The sequence below is a fragment of the Eretmochelys imbricata genome, chromosome 14 (assembly GCF_965152235.1).
Source record: "Eretmochelys imbricata isolate rEreImb1 chromosome 14, rEreImb1.hap1, whole genome shotgun sequence".
Taxonomy (NCBI): domain Eukaryota; kingdom Metazoa; phylum Chordata; order Testudines; family Cheloniidae; genus Eretmochelys; species Eretmochelys imbricata.
In genome coordinates this window covers 2,344,943-2,362,782 of record NC_135585.1, presented here as the reverse complement: position 1 = coordinate 2,362,782, position 17,840 = coordinate 2,344,943, and the positions used below count along the sequence as shown (strand labels likewise).

The 17,840-nt window shown below is 42.1% G+C and overlaps 1 protein-coding gene across 3 annotated transcripts in view; it reads right to left on the bottom strand.

Moving 5' to 3' along the window:
* RPTOR (regulatory associated protein of MTOR complex 1) overlaps positions 1-17,290 on the bottom strand; it is a 308,191-nt gene extending 290,901 nt beyond the window's left edge. For all 3 annotated transcript variants that reach the window (XM_077833284.1, XM_077833285.1, XM_077833286.1), the window contains exon 1: positions 16,568-17,290. In XM_077833284.1, coding sequence (XP_077689410.1) covers positions 16,568-16,729 — 162 coding nt within the window. In that variant the 5' untranslated portion in view covers positions 16,730-17,290. The remainder of the gene's footprint in view (positions 1-16,567) is intronic.
* Between the last annotated feature and the right edge of the window lie 550 nt (positions 17,291-17,840).

The following is a 17,840-nucleotide window of genomic DNA, read 5'->3' as shown; positions in this document are numbered from 1 at the left end:
AACGAGTGGAACAATTTACCAAGGGCTGTGGTGGATTCTCTGGTAACTTTTAAATCAAGATCGGATGTTTTCCTAAAATATATGCTCTAATTCAAACAAATGTATTACGGGAAGTTCTCTGGCCTGTGTTATACAGGAGGTCAGACTAGATCATCACAGTGGTCCCTTCTGGCCTTATAATCAATGAATCTATTTTTCTGAGGGCTACATCACTCCTCCCATGTCCACATCTCAGCACATTTCTTCCTCTGTCTTGTACTCCACTAAATCTTCTGCTTTTACTACTCTGTCTCTGCCTCTCAGTCAACTCTGAACAAGTTTCATACCACCACCCATTATGTTTAGAATAGCCTCCATCCTCCTGTGTGTCAAGCAACCTCCTCTCCTTCTTCAGATCTGTCCTTAAAACCCACTATTTTCATTTAGCCTTCCAATGCTTATCTCCTTTCTGGTGCACTCAGTATCTTAATTTATCCTCCACACTTCTCTGCTCCCTATATCCCTAATAACGTCACAGAACTTTATGGGGTACAGGAAGCATCATGAAGCAGGGACTGTTTTATCCTCTTGGATGGGAACCTGAGTAATAGTTGGAAGTGTCTAAAGGGGAGGACTAGTTCTTTAAATGACAGACTAGTATTCTGAGCTCAGGAGAGCAAGCAGGAGAAAGGCATGAATCCCAAATTAATCCAGGCACTTAAATCGCGGAGTAGAGAGAAGAAAATTAGTGATAACTGAGTGAGCTCCCCAGGACGGTGCAGTGTCTTTCTCCCAAATGACACACAAGTAGTTGGGCACTTCAAGGGTCTTAACTTCCTGCTGCTGACCTACCCCTGGAAGGAAGGAAGGAAGGAAGGAGAGAAAGGAAGAATAGTTCTGACTTGACCATGAGGAAAGATAGTCCAGTTGCTCTTGGAGGCATAAGCTATGCTGCACATTGCTCCCTCGTCTCTCAAATCAGGCTCCAGATACCAAGACATATACAGAGAGGAAGAAAAACATTCCAATTATCACTTTCTAACACAAACGCTAGTTTACACATTCCTGGGAGATTGTTTATTTTTGCTGTTCTGCAGACTATACAGCCAGTTACATTAAGAACAGCTATTTCCTGCTGTAGCTCATACTAACACAAAACTAAGCAAAAAATCGCAAGTTACAAATACTGGCTGAGGTGTCATTGGCAAAAACCACTGGGACAAGAAAACTAAGAAGGGACACATTTTGCCAACTGCCAAAGATACAGACTTATTACTCTGCCAACTGTAAATCCTTCCTGTATAATAAAACAGGAGCAGGTTATTGCACCGCATAACTTCTCTGTGGACATGAACAACGTTTACAGGGAAGGTTTCATAATCCTTTAAAGAAAAAGCATCCACAAAAAATTTTGTTGAGGAAAATGTTAATCCCAGACCAAACTGGCTTTAGTTAAATAAAATCCATTTTACAATAGCTATGGTCATACAAGAGGGAATTTACAGAGGAAAGGTAAAGTCCAAAAACAAAGTCAACTCAGAACTAGACAGCCAATCTGGCTTTCTGTTTCCTTGCATCACAGGAAACACCATTTGGGTCTTCAACACCATTTAATACAGAAACAGTGCAGCATATCCAGCTCTTTAAAAGCTCAATTGTCCAAGAAGAGTAGAAAGGATGCCTGGGCAAGTAAGCGGAATATGGGGCCAGTGAGTTGCTAGCTTCTTCTCTCTAGAGAAGGGTTGAGAAAAGAAGCAAAGTAGCCCAGGAATCACTGAGTTGTTTTTAAGGTGAGGAGTGGAAGAAGAGCAACATAGGTGTTGCTCCTTGTCCTTTAAGAGAAGGGGAGGAAGGAGCAGAGTGACCACAGTTTTTACACTTTTCTGGTAGGCGTGGGTAGCAGGGAACAGACTAGCCCATATAAAGAAGAGATCTACTACCAAGGGCTTCCTATGAGCCCAGGAGAGTGGCAACCCCCAGGGGAGCCCTTCAGAGAGGGTATGGGGACAAGAATGCACTAGCTGGTGGGGAGTAGGGAAGCACAGAATTCAGTCAGTAGTATGCACAATATGGCGGGAGCAAGAACTGATTCAAGTGGGAGGGAAGCACAGTTAATTGGTGAGAGAGAAGAGGAGACAGTTTATGTTAAGTAGTTGTGTATTGAGGGACATGGCCTTAGTAAGGCTATGTACACACAACAGCTTACATCGGTATAAGTTATGTTGCTCAGGGGTGTGAATAACCCCCCCCTGCCCTCCTCCCCCCCCCCCCCCCGAGTGACATAAATTACACTGACCTAAGCACCGGTGTGGAGAGTGCTAAGTCAACAGGAGAGCTCTCTCCCGTCAGCTTGCAGGGGTTCTCAAAATTCATTGCACCGTGCCCCCCTTCTGACAACAAAAATTACTACACGACCCCAGGAGGAGGGACTGAAGCTTGAGCACACCCATGCCCCACCGCCCCAGGTGGGGGGCCAAAGCCAAAGCCCAAAGGCTTCAGCCCATGGCAAGGGGCCTGTAACCTGAGCCCCAGCGCCCAGGGCTGAAGTCCCCCGGCTTTGGCCCCCAGGCGATGGGGTTGGGCTTGGGCTTGGGCTTCAGCCCCAGAAAGCCTAAACCAGCCCTGGTGACCAATTAAACAGGATCACAGCCCACAGTTTGAGAACCACTTAGAGCATCTCCACTACAGCAGTGCAGCTGTGCCACTGTAAGCTCTGCAGTTTAACTTAACTGGTAGCACAAGCACCTTCCACTGGAATAAGAATCAAGGAGCTTTTCAGGCCCTGGGCATACCCCATTACCTACCGAATCAGCATCATACACCACAGCAAAGAGAGGTCTCGTCACCATGTCTAGCCTGTGTTTATGGTTTGCCTAGAGCAGTGGTTCTTAACCTTTACTGCAGCCTGCACCCCTTTGGTTCTCAAAATATATTCTCACACTCCTTATCAAAAATCGTTGAAGTAGGTCACTTCTTTAAACCTAGATATATTTTTTGTTTGTATATTACAGTAATCATTAAATGTATAATGTTAATAAATACATAGGTTTGATGAAACAAAGTAGTTGTACTTACATGCCTGCGTTTAATTTGTGTTTTCAATCATTTACCTTCTAAAAAAACCTGGCATGTCTCGCACCCCTAGAAAGGGCATCTCACACCCCCAGAGGGTGCATGCACCCCAGGTTAAGAACCATTGGCCTAGACGTACAACTCATCACCTGGTTAAAATTAAAAGGTTTAATGGAAGTGAGGTGTTCACAGAATGTTTCTGACACCCCATTAAAAAAGGAAACTGGAAGATGATATAAGCAACTTGGACGTGGCAGGTTTACTGGGGAATTTTTTTAATTGCATTTAAGAGCTACTCACATAATTAAAAGCAGTAAATACTCTTCCTCTTTCAGCAAGGAATAGAATAGATTTCTAGTTCCTCTAGAGGAAATTCTGAGGGAGTAAAGCAGTGGCTCTCAACCCTTCCAGGCTACTGTACCCCTTTCAGGAGTCTGATTTGTCTTGCGTACCTCCAAGTTTCATCTCATTTAAAAAATACTTGCTTACAAAATCAGAAATAAAATTACAAGTGTCACAGCACACTATTACTGAAAAATTGCTTATTTTCTCATTTTTACCATATAATTATAAATCCATTGGACTATATTGTACTTACATTTCAGTGTATAGCATATAGAGCACTATAAACAAGTCATTGTCTGCATGAAATTTTAGTTTGTACTGACTTTGCTAATGCTTTTTTATGTACCCTTTTTCAAACTTAGCAGCTAGTCAAATTTCAGTGCCCTGAAGATGTTCGAGGTGGAAGGAGAAATGTATGGAGTCTGATATTTTCTCTATTGCAATCTTCTTGCATTAGAGAACTGTATGTAATGACTGTAAAAAGTCCTGCTTCTCCAAGTACAGGAGGAACCAAGAACAAAAGGAGCAGTTTCATCACTTATAGCCCCAAGCCTCTTTAGCCAACAGCAGACCCAAAAGTACTCTCTAGCTTTTTCCAGGGTCACGGTGCACTTACAAGCTATTGCGTGGCTTTCTTCCTGCCTCAGTCTCTCACAGTTTCTGTTACCATCAACAAGATTTTAACTCAACCCATAACAAGGTTTCATACAGCTCATAACAATAGAAACAGATACCCTTTTGAATGAAAAAAAAAAACAGTAACAATTTGCTGTTATGCCATTCACGAATACTAAAATCTCTCCCCTTTCCAAAACTGCCCCTTGTCAAATTAATGTCGGTTTCATTTTCATCATACTAGTACTGTATTTCTACAATTTATTACTCTTGGTGAAGGTATAATTAGAACCAAGTACTCTCACGGAGCTGTTTAAGTGAACAAGTCTCTTGGCCATTTATGTAAAATAAACAATTGATTTTGGTAAATTAAAAATTACATTTTTATCCCTTCCACATTGGTTGGAGCTGAAATACTGAAATCAAAGAACGGGTCACTGATTTTGTCAATCGTTATACTGAGAGGTTGACCTAAGTCAACGCACAGCCAAAGGTCTGATCTGACTCCAAATTGCGAGTGTAGAAGAAGAAACTCACTGTAAAGTTTGCTGGTCATGCAAGACACTAGAAAACGAGGGTGATCAGAGTAAGGGGACTGAATAACTGTACCACCGTGTGCTCCTTTATTCAGCAATTACCAACATGCCATAAATTAAAAAAGCAAAGAAACCCAGAGATAGAGCCACAGAGAGGTGGTCATGGGAGGAGAAAGGAGTGCTGATGAACAGGGCTGGATGGGGCAAGCATAACAGCTTCAAAATTAAAGGGACATCGTTTGTGGTGTGAAGTTTGAAAGTAGGAGCACATTTTCTTCAAGCACCTCAGTGTAAAATTGTGTTGCAATACATCACTGTTGCTGGCATGAAGGGTTGATTATACCAAACACGTGAAGGGCCCTCTACGAGTACACTCTGAACTTGCATTATGGAGTTCAAACGCTGATTTCAAGTAGGGTTTATCTTAAACAACATGCAGGAAAAGGTATGCACAATTACACACTTCCCTTGTATACTCAATACATGATTGTGCATACAATCAGTGTAACTGCAAACAAATTAAGCATACCATTACATACAGTTTCCACTTACAATTGTGCATACATATTTTTAAAATTAACTCCCTTATGTTTCCTACAGGAGTAGGGCCCTACCAAATTCGTGGCCGTGAAAACTGCGTCACAGACCGTGAAATCTGGTCTTTTGTGAACTTTTACCCTATACTATACAGATTTCACGGGGAAGACCAGCATTGCTCAAACTGGGGCTCCTGACCCAAAGAGGGCTGCAGGGGGATCACAAGGTTATTATACAGGTTATTGCCACCCTTACTTCTGCACTGCCTTCAGAGCTGGGTGGCCGGAGAGCAGCGGCTGCTGGCCAGGTTCTGAAGGCAGTGCCCCGCCAACAGCAGCGCAGAACTAAGGGTGGCAATACCATATCTTGCCACCCTTACTTTTGCACTGCTGCTTTCGGAGCTGGGTGGCTGGAGAGTGATGGCTGCTGGCCAACAGCCCATCTCTGAAGGGAGCAGCTCAGAAGTAAGGGTGTCAATACTATATAGTACAATACTCACTATATAAGTGAGGCATCCTTATTTCTGCCTTACTGCTGACAGTGGCGCTGCCTTCAGAGGTGGGCTCCTGGCCAGCAGCCACCACTCTGCGATGGCCCAGCTCTGAAGGCAGCACCCAGGCCAGCAGTAAGGGTGGCCATATTGCAACCCCACTACAATAACCTTGCGACCCCCCTCCCACAACCCCTCTTTTGGGTTAGGACCCCTACAATTACGACACCATGAAATTTCAGATTTAAACAGCTGAAATCATGAAATTTACTATTTTTAAAATCCTACGACCATGAAATTGACCAAAATGCACCATGAATTTGGTAGGGCCCCATATATGAGAAATCAATATGGGCTAAAGCAAGAGTTTTCATGACTTTCCAGCTGAAGCAGACAATTAAGCCTCTGACAGAAAACAAAAACTGCTGATTTGGTTTATTGCAATACCAAAAAAACTCTGCCATTAGCCTAGCTCTAGGGAATTTTTGGTTATATTGTAAACAACGGGATGGGATATTTGGGAAATGTTAAACAAAATGCATGAGAAAACTATGGATTATAGACTTAGTCATTTTCAAACTTGTATGTCCACAAACTCCCAATTGAACTGGGAAAATTCTAGAGGTGGTGACAGAGATTATCCAGTTTGAATTGCTACTACCATATCAAGATTAGACCCTTTTCTTCTAAAATGTGTGAATTAACTGCTCCAATTGAAGAGTGAAGTCCTTTTTCTCTTTAGGCATAAAATGTGTGTAGACAGAAACAGAAAGTGCAAGCTTCCCAACTCTACTCCATCAGTGCACAACAGCAGCCGCAACTTGGAGTGATCATGTCTATGGAAAAGAGGAGATTCAATCTATAGCTTCAATAATGTGACTGCCAACAAGGCTCCCCATTCATGCCAGCTTTGGTGGTGATCTTCTGTGATATGGATGTTTGTTCACTAGCAGCCAAAGTCACCCACCAAATCATTTTACAAATGTCACTGAAGAGCCATAACTACTTTTTGCCATAATTGAACTAACATGGATTTCAACCATTAGCCTGGAAGTGAAATAAGTCACACCATTAGCAGTCCTCAGAGCCATCCAGTACTCTGGCGAGTTTTCTTCCTAATATCAAGAATCTGTCTTCATTTAAGGGAGACAGTTGAGTCATTTGGATTTAGATCCCAGTCTAATTTACTAGCACAGGGCCTATTAAAATATGCCCACCGCTGGCACTCCATGTTTACCTGTGCGCGTGCAATCAGTGATCACAGAGAGCAAACTCTGCGCAGTTTGATTACAAATGTGACTTAGTGTAAGGAGACTTACAATGATTATTACAAGCTGGAGTAACGGTCACCACCATCTATTAGATTATTTAAGTATGAACATACATAAAACATGAGTCAAAGTGTAATTTCAATGCTAACCCTCCACTACACTTATTATGCTGCCATGTTCCATTAGTATTCCTGTGAAATGTGGAACGTTTAGCAACCAAGCAGCTAAGCTCTACAAATTTATTTGAATTAAGAGCATTCTTATGCAGCACTGTTAATCTACATTTCTGTAGAAAACCAATTGTCTGCCTCTGCCTGTTCTCCTAAAAGCAGGATTTAATTCTCAATGTGCAGGTTATAAAGCAGCAAAAAAAAAAAAAAAGAAAAAAACACCTTGTTAAAATAAAACCAGTATAACTAACTCTTTTGCTCTCTGTGTATTTTAGAAATCAATAAAAGTAAAATGTGGCTCAATTTAAATGTTCTGACTTTAGTAGGATCTTGTCAGTAAAAATCCAACATATTTGAGATCCTTTTATTTTAATAAAGTTTCATGACTCACTTGCTACCAAAGCTATGTGATTTAATTCAACATTCAAAGCTTAATTCCAACTCTTCTGATAAAACAATTCTATAAATAAATAATAGATGAAGGCAGTGTCACTCTGGTGGCACACATATTCCATAGAACCAGAGCAGGAAGAATAAAACCTCTGCAAAAGTAGGCCTTCTTGATGAAAAGGGGGACGTGACAATATTCAGTTATTTTAATTACATTTACCAACGATCACTCTTAAAATTGGGAGATAGAGGTTTTCCCCTTCTTCCTCAATGTCTCTCTTCCAAAGAGCTTCCCTTTCAAGGCATCATGAGATCAAGCTTTACACAGCAAAAAAAGAATTCCATCGTATTCCCAAACCCTTGTGGGATAATTTTCTGTAACTAATAGTAAAATTAAGATTGCTAGCTGGCCAAATGGTGTATGAAGAGACCTGAATTTGGGACTGCAGGAGACAACTTCCATATTCACTATGATAGTTAACAGCCTCTGTGTATGTGTATTTGGGGGCATGGGAAAGAATCCACAAGCATCCCTTTTAAGTGTGGTCTAGAATTGCTTTCTGTTTACCCATGAAAATCTGATAAATTAGACATAGTCTCATATAGCTGTTGGCTACATCCCTAACTAATGTGCATTCTGGTTATTTACAGAAGACAAGCTTTCTATCTCAAGCTCTTCACAGACTGCTTCCCACAGTGTAAAATACAAACCAGGAGATAAACACAAATAAGACCTCTCGAAGTCTCATTCCTCCCTTCTCCAAATGCTTGGGAGAGAAGAGGGGTTTTGTAGCACACTCTGAAGGCTAACAGACCTGGTCTCTGAAGGACCAGGGATAGGAGCCAATTCCAAATGTGAGGCTCCTGAGAGAAAACAAACTTCTCCCATTTACAACAAGGGAGCTCCAGCTTTAGCATCTCCACTGGCCTCAACTGCAGCAGTACAGCATGAGGAAAACATATTTCAGGTAACCTAGTCTCAAAAGCTATTAGATAATGCACTACACTTTTATTACTTTCTCCTAGACATTCCTGCAGAACTTCAGCCACTTCTTGCCTACCATCGTCACCACCAAAAGGATAATTATGAACCCTGACCAGTATACATAGGAACAGATAAGGCTGCTTAGAGGGATAGGTAAGCAGGGCAGATTGATTTAAATCAAAGCCTTTTAAATCACCAATTTGAATCATGATTTAAATCACCAAGCAGGAAACCTTAATTTAAAATCATCAATTTTAATCTTCTTTTGTATCTGTATATTTTCATTATTTTTCTGAAGGCAGGCTGATCTCCTTCAGTTGGTAATCATTAAAACATATTGATTTCCAACTAAATATAGGCTTTACCCTAAACTGATGCTTCTTTTTGCTAACCAGGATGATACACTATATCTATACACATTTATTTAAATTATTATATAACTTTACATATATTCACATTCTTAATTTTTTTGCTCATCTTAGAAATGGCGAATGTTTCATACTATATTTACTAGATTATTTTTATTTCTGTCAAGTTTTTTTTCCGAAGGAAACTAGAATTCAATTAAAATGCACAAAAACAGAATTGAGTCTTATTTTATTAGCTAAATAAAACTACATTAAATGTGCTGGATACATAAGAAAAAAGCTTCACATGTTCTGCATTTAAAACTAATTGATTTATTAAACAGAGGACGTATCACTCATAGGTAGTGAATTGAAATGATAATGCACGTGGTGACCAGAGACACAAGTTTTAGAACTGGAAGATCTCATCCTTTCACACCTAGCTTTCATGCATGGATTGGATGAGGAACATGAACTTTCTTGCTTTTTCAACTCCCTATCTATTTCTCAACTGTGAATGAACTATAGTCATTGAGCTGAACTAGCTGAATAAACTGAAACAAAATGTTCTCTCTGCACCGGCTACTGCTATCAAACGCTCATTTAGCACTTCAACAAAGTCTGGTTCCAGGTGATTAGCCAGTGACTTCCTCCAGTTCAGTAGGCTGATTTCATAACTTCAGCAGCAAACCTATATTGCTTAATACTGGGTTTCTGTATTTAATTTAAATTATTTTCATAGATTATAATAAGGTTAAGCCTTAATATAAAGTTGTCAATTTCAAATTTAATTTTAAATGGGTTTGTTTAAAAAAAACAACCTATATTTAATTCAAAATTTAAAAACCATCCATTTGTATCTACCCTTGGACAAGGCTTCACAGGATGATGCCAGCAGCCAAACATTGCTTTCCAATCCATCAAAGGCAGAAACAGACCAGAAAAGGAAGCTGTAGTGAAAAGGAGAGAACAAAGTTGGCAGTCTGACTGAGGAGAGGTTAGGGAAAGGACTGCCTACCAGCCCCCTCAACTGATTAACAAACACCACAATAGGTACCAAAGAGCCTGGCCCACGGCTGAAATGAATGTGGCTGCAACATGAAATTGAGAGAATAGGGGGAGGGTATGCTACAGCAAGCAAAAAAGAAAGAGAAGGGATTTTCAGGAATCACTGAAGGACACAAAAGGATAGGAAGACATTATTTAGGGTAGTACTTGAGGCATAACAGAACAATGAAATGAAATTAAGAAACAGGGTGAATATCAGGGAACACTTCTTAATAGGGAAATTTACTAGACAGTCAAATTGCCTCCCAAGTGAAGTAGGGGAAGCCCTATTACCCTAATTATTTAAACTTATAATAGTCAGAAATGAACTCTCAGAGACTAGTTAAAAGTTGTGCCTCACATCACTGGAAAGGTAGTTGCCCTTTGATTAGCTGTAATTTCTCAGATTCCACCTATAACCCCAATGCCATAATAAACTGGTTATTCTGGATACCCCACCTCCTCACAGGTATTACCTCTGCTAGTTCAGATATAATATGCTACTCCTGGAATAGGTCTCAATTTTCATGATCTACTTAATGGATACAGAAATATAACAAATGCACTTTGCTCTGCTGTTTGAAATGAATCTGCTTTTAAGAAAAAAGAGCTGCAACCATACAGTATGTATGTATACTGTTTCCCTTATTGCTGGTTTTTACATGGATCCAAACATTTTAAATTAAGTGAAGGCTGCAAACATTACGTGGCTCTCAAGGAAACATATAATTTAGAGAACTATCAGATTAGCATATTGGGACCTGTCATGGAGGCAGACACATGTGTGTCCTCTACGCTATATTATATTGTTATTAGCACAGGTAGGGCCTTCAAAAAATTAAGCAAAGACTTTGGGTCGGAATTGGGCTTCCAACAAGTGACTTAAAAGCATAAACTCCATTGAAAGTCAATGGGATTTGGCTTTCTAAGGGACTTAAGCATTTTTTAAAATTCTACTTTAGAATTCCACCCCCCCAGCAAAAAAAAAATTCTGAGACTTCAGGTCAGTATGCACCACTTAAACCCGGTTTAAACTGAGAACTCCCCTGCATATGCGCTCATACACATTGCTCTAAACACATTAAAAATAAGATCCCTTCTACAACGCTGGAATCTAAAATTCTTTGGTGCCTCTTGAAAAGAAAAGGGATAACCACAGCGTTCCAGCCATCATTCTCTCTCTCATTAAAGCAAGTTCTTAAGTCCAACACCTCATGAGCTATTACTAAGCGTGTAACAGTTGCTATATCTCCCTGTACATTAACCACACCACTATCTCACAATGCTTCACACAGAAAAGGTGTTCTATAAAATACCTAGCTGGTCTGTATTTAAATAAAGTTACTTGCTTTTCTGGATAAATCAGTAACCTTTAACAATCACTTTTGATGGGCTGTGTGAATTACTGGCAATAAGAACTGGTTCAGATTTTTTTACCCTCTATTCACCTACAATTGTTTACACTTTGTTTTAATTTATGTACAGATTACCAGGGTGGAGCTGACTTCAGTTAGCTGAATGGAGGGGATGACTGAATGTTTAATAAATGTTAATTTCTTTAATGAAGCACCAGCTAGATTTTAAGATCCATTCCTGGTGTTTATTCACTACATAAAATCATAATAAGTATCTATGAGATCACAGCTGATTGCTGAGGAAACAAACAACACAGGTAGGAAAAAAGCAATAGAAGCAGAAGACATCTAATAAAAACACACCAAAAATAGTTACTGGGATTTAGGATAACAAAGGGAGATAAAGAAAATAGAGAAGATAACAGAACAAAATAATTTCTAAATTAAATTATCCAATATTTCAATTGTTCATAGTATAGCCCTATACTCTAGCAGGAAAAGTGGCTAGACACATATGAATGGCAGATGTGTACAAAGAATACCTGATAAAGTTAATCAGATTCACAGTGACACCCATCTATATGCTACAGAACAAACCATTACTGATCCCAAGACAAAGAAAAGCTCACTTGACACAAGTGACAAAGTTCAATGTAGATGCACCAACAATAAAAGTTTTGTGGCCTGCGCTATACAGGAGGTCAGACTATCACAATGGTCCCTTCTGGCCTTGAAATATATGAATATTTATGGTTCAGAAAACTTTACTGCCCAAGTTGATGGTTCAAGATTTGCTCCTGCCCTCTTCAGTTAAAATAATAGTATATAAGATAAACAATAATTCTGCAGTTACGGTCACACAGGGCCAGCCTTGCTCAGACTGAGTAGCACCGTACCCCACGAAAAGCTCCACTGAAAATAATGGGGCCTCTCAGGAAGGAGAAAGGTGCCACTTGGCATAAGGAGGGATAGTAGAATCTGGCCCACAATGATTAGTGTAACCATTTTGAAACAGTTTTCAATAAAATTAGACATTCACTGTGACTATAGTATACATCATTATGTGACGAAACAGAGTTGGATTTGGAGCCACTCTTATTTGAGCATATACTATAAACCAATGAGAATGGATTTCAGGAGCCTTGATCAGGTCAGTCTCATTCCTGACCCCTGACAAGAGAGCTTTTCAGGCACGGGAGAAAGATAAATTAGAAGATTCATAAAAGAACAGTAGTCAATGAGAATCCAAGGAGAGGGATATGGTCATCATACACCTCAGTTCAAAAATAAAACACATATGGAACTGTCTACTCTCTCATTCAAGATACACAGTGAGATTTCAGCTGGGTCAAGCAGAGCTTTACATTCTGTGCCAGATTTAGTTTGGGTTCTAATCTTAGAGCCTGAACGTTAGTCCCCTTATTGCTTTGCCAAACCAAGATTTCAGCAGTTGACTCTGATAGCTTCAAGAACACTACCTGCTATTCTTCAGTCTGAAAATAAAAAAAACTGTGCATATTCCCTCTACCAGCTCTATAGCAATTAACTGACATACTCTGTTCCCAGTACTGTGTTCTCAAAAGAGAGGATGCTGGGGTACAAACATTTTGGTATGACAAGATGCTTAGAGCCCTGCACAGATATAAAATTTGTATCTGCATCTGATCCACAAACATGGTCCAGATGCAGATATCCATATATACGCAGGGCTTTAAGGATGCTTACATAACTGTTTTTTTTATTTAATAGCAATAATATGCTTAATTCCAGCTTTATTCAAAAATACAAGGAGGGAGGGAAAATTCACAGCTGATGGGAAAAAAAGGCAAACTAAAAATATTTTCAAATTTTTTGAAGGTTAGCATTAAACATTAAAAATGGACTTGCCCTTTCAAACACTCTTTGGGAAATCACCACTCTTTGTAAATTGCTTATATTTTGATGGACTTTTCATCTTTAATCATATATGCTGAACTACTAACTTCTGCCTTCATTAGAAGCCTAAAAACTATTTTCCAATAGGACATTCATATGCATTTATTATGAAAATCTTTTTTTTTTAAGTATTAAATTTAGTGCTCATGGAAGGTGCCCAGTTGACAATACTAGAAATCAAAGTCTTCTAGTTCAAACACAGACTTGGCATAGCATGGGCAGACTAATGCAAGCTTTTCACATACTGCTCTGATAATACACAGTAACACTGACTTGGAAAGAGCCTCTAGTGCAAAACAGTTCAGGATCCACAGACCATTTAGTCCTTTGCTTCTCTGCTGAGCCTACCCACACGTGGGTGTAGTGAAACTTAAGTATATATTAAAAAAACCAAAATCTTAGACTACAAGTATAGTCCTCCCTTTATATTACAATCTGCTTGTTCAAATATAACATCACAAAATTAGAAGTGTACTATATATAGAATACCTTTAATCCGCCTACCCATTCTAGGCTAACAGATACTTTCATCCCACAATAAATTGGTGCTGTAGCACTATATTTCTAATGTCAGAAGTTGCACAAAATGTTTCATTAAAGAGAGAATGTCAAGGCAGATAGGCACAGAATTAAAACTATCAGCTGTGTTTTGGTTTTCAGAAATATGCAACTTATGCTGCACCACTGTGCTTACTTGTAAGAAAACTAGGTAGGAAACTTACAAAAATTTTGCCTGCAGGAAGACAGGATTCTTGTATTTTTCATACCTTGCCTGCTCACAAGAACTAAGTGCACAGGCACAAGCAGCAAACTACTAAGAGCAACCTGTATGATCATGAATTCATCACCACCTGTTTGTCATTAATGATAACCCAATTTCCAGCAGACACAAGTCAAGTTTGTCTAAAATGCAGCCCTCTTTAGAAGAGCTGATAACATTTTTCAGGATCAGGAAAATAGTGGATGTGTATTTTGTTTTGTTTATTTTTAAGTAGCATTTTTACAGTAGGTTAAGATTTGGGCCAGAAACAATTATCACGTCCCTATAATGAAACAAATCTCACTTTGACACTGTACTATTTTTTTTAAGTGACTTCTGGAACATTTGAGCTGGAAAATGAGAGAGATATAATTCCATTTACCTAAAAATGTTCTTTGGCATAAAGAACTCACAGATAAGATGGGGATAAGAAAGATCAGAAAGGAAAAGGGATTCAAAAAATGAGAAGTTACTCTCCACTCCACCACAATGCCCAAATTAAGCAGGCATTTAGTTTGTGTTTGTTTTCAAAGGCAACTCTCTCATTCTCTCTCTGGTTCACAGGGCTGAGGATTTCAGTAGCACCAACATGTGGCTGTAGCCACTTCTAATATATATATATTTTTTGATAGCTTCACTGGGATATTTTACTTCCCAATTAGGCTTTTCATATAAAAGTGAAAGTTAAACAGAAGCATATAAGCACCGCTGAATGACAAGCATATGAGCCTGTTTTCTTCTTATAGCAACTTCCATCCCAAAGCACTTCATGCATTTTACTAACTGTGCAAGTTATATAGTTCACAGTAACACCACACAACAGTTTAGGTCAGGAAATAATGAACACTGTATCCAATTGAAACTACAGTTAATTTTTTGTGCATGAAAAACAAAGTTTAGGCAGGAATACACATGAGTTAATACCCTGATTCTTAGGGTATGCCTACACTGCCCGCTGGATGTGCGGGCAGCAATCTATCCAGTGGGCGTCGATTTCTCATGTCTAGTCTAGATGCGATAAATCAATCCCCGAGCGCTCTCCCATCGGCTCCTGTACTCCACCGCTGTGAGAGGCGCAGGCAGAGTCAACAGGGGAGCGGCAGCAGTCGACTCACTGTAGTGAAGACACCGCGGTGAGTAGGTCTAAAAGTACATCGACTTCAGCTAAGTTATTCACGTAGCTGAAGTTGCGTAACTTAGATTGCCACCCCCACACACCCCCACAGTGTAGACCAAGGCTTAGTGTGAAATGACCATGTCAATGCAAACACGAAGATCCCACTGCACAATGACCTGCAGAATCTGCCAAAGACTAGATTAAAATCCCGCAATCCTCTATGGAACCACATCAAGACCCTTACACCCGACTTTGACACTGAGTCTCAATAGAGAGTCACATGGACAGTTTTCCATCTCAAAAATATTATAATCCTAATATTGTTCTGGTAAGAATGCATTACTCATATATTCCATGTAACATCCCAAAGAGGGTCTAAGCCCTCCCCCCACAGGGCAACTTCACAGAATATAATGTCTGCATATACTGCACTGTCTGCCCACACCATTAACCCAGGAGTGGCCAACCTGAGCCTGAGAAGGAGCGAGAATTGACCAATGTACATTGCCAAAGAGCCACAGTAATACATCAGCAGCCCCGCATCAGCTCCCACGCCCCCCACTCACCTGATAAGCCCTCCCTCTCACCTCCAGATCAGCTGTTTCCTGGCATGTGGCTTTAGAGACTATTTTTATTCCAGCTGCAGAGCATTTTGCACTAATGCCTTTGGGACAACCATTGGGAACCACGAACACTGGTGAATCGGCTCATAAGATGATAAACTCACTTAAAATTAAAAATCAAGAATGGCTCTGTGTCCTCCCTCATTTTGTTTTAACAGCCAGAAGCATTGATAGTTCAGAACCTACAGGTAAATGTTCTGCAGTAAACTGCATCTCCAAGATAGGGTAGCAGACCTTGCTCTTACGGGGAGGGATAGGTCAGCAGTTTGAGCATTGACCTGCTAAACCCAGGGTTGTGAATTCAATCCTTTAGGGGGCCATTTAGGGATCTGGGGCAAAAATTGGGGATTGGTCCCACTTTGAGCAGGGGGGTGGACTAGAGGATCTCCTGAGGTACCTTCTAATCCTAAGATTCTATGATCCTATGCAGGAGGCTCTGGTGGGAGTGGGAGGAGCGAGGGCACAGCAGATCAGGGGAGGGGGCGGGAAGGGATGGAGTGGGGGCAGGGCCTACGGCAGAGCCAGGGGTTGAGCAGTGAGCACTCCCTGGCACATTGGAAAGTTGGCACCTGTAGCTCCAGCCCCAGAGTCGATGCCTAGACAAGGAGCCACATGCTAACTTCTGAAGAGCTGCACGTGGCTCCGGAGCCCCAGGCTGCCCACCCCTGCCATTAACCTGATCCAGAAAAGTCCGTTTTAAGATGTCATTAATTCCACTACTTTGTCAGGAGGGGCACCAGTTTTAAAGAAACTCAATGCAGCTGTTTAAAATGCATATAATTAGGAATAGCAATCAGCATTCATAATCTGTTAATATGTTCACTTCCACTGTAGTCATGCAACAAGTGCATGGGACCACAGAAAACCTGACTAGTAGGAACAAATAAACTCAGTGATGCATCCGAAAGCATGCTGCAGACCCTGGACTAAGGCCAGAACCTCCTCGTATCCTTCCCCTCCTCCCACACATAAACCTCTGCCCCAGAGCATTACCCGGTCCTTCATCCTCCAGCTCTGGGCCAGAGACTTGGAGCCCTCAATCTTCTCACAGTGCCGCTTCTTCATGAAGGCCAGAGGCAAGTTCCAGTCAGTCAGGTCTGACTCATCCTCCTCCCCGAGCCCCAGGAGAGGCGACTGCAGCATCTCGGACTCCATCAGGGGAGAAGGGGGCCAGGCGGCAAGTGCTCAGCAATCCCCAGCCCAGCACACGCTGGGGAGAGGAAGGGGCCGGTGGGGTCCCTATTCCGGGCGGGGCTCTGAGAGGTAGAAGGGGACTGTTCCGGCTGGAGCTCTGCGTGCCCCTTTCCCAGGTGCAGAGGGGAACAGCGGGCCCCTGTCCCAGGTGTCTGCGGGGCAGGGGGGCTCAGAGCCGGCGAGTCTCCTCCTCGGGGGCGTCCGCAGACAGCAGCCCCGGCCGGGCTCTCCGCGACCCCGGGGAGGGCTGAGGTGTCGCTAGAAGCACTCGGGGGGGGGACCGGGCCTCTAGCCCCGCAGGCAATGCACGCTCCCCGGCTGCTGGGGCGGGAGCCGAACGCGGCCCATCGTGCCCTCCCCCGGCTCCTCCCCACGCACACGGGCCCCTGGCGGCTCGGCTGGCTTCGGCCCCCGTGAGAGGGGAACCGATCTGCAGCGCCGGAGAATTAAACTCCCCTCAGCCGCACACCAAGGAGGCGGCCATATTGCTACGGCCCACAATGCACCGCGGGGACGGGCCGCCGCGTGAGACAGACCAGGCCGGCCGCGTTCGGGATCGCAACTGCAGGGAGAGGCTGGGTTACCAGAGCCTCCTCTCAGCCTGCTGGCGCCGCCCAGTCCCTGGTGTGGGCGTGTCACGGCTGATCCCTCCCCCAAAACATCCTCTCACCACCCCTAAATTCCCCAGAACACCCCCCCCAAAACACTACAAAACCCCCACTGCACCCCCAAGTACCCCAGCCTTCTGCAAAACTCCCCAGAGCCCCCCGATTCCCCCCAAATCCCCACAGGACCCCCCAAACACCCTCCAGCACCCCAAAACACTCCAGGACCCCCCAAACACTCCCACAGCAACCCCAAACACCCCATACTCCCCAAACTCTCCAGAGCCCACACCCACAGCACTCCAAAACACGATACACCCTACTATTCCTAAAGCATTCTCTAAGTCCCCAAACTCCCTTCAGCATCCCCAAAACACTCCAAACTCCCACCACACTCCCCCAAATATTCCAAACTCCCCACAGTATCCTAGCCACATTTAAGCTCCCCAAACTCCCTACAGCACCCC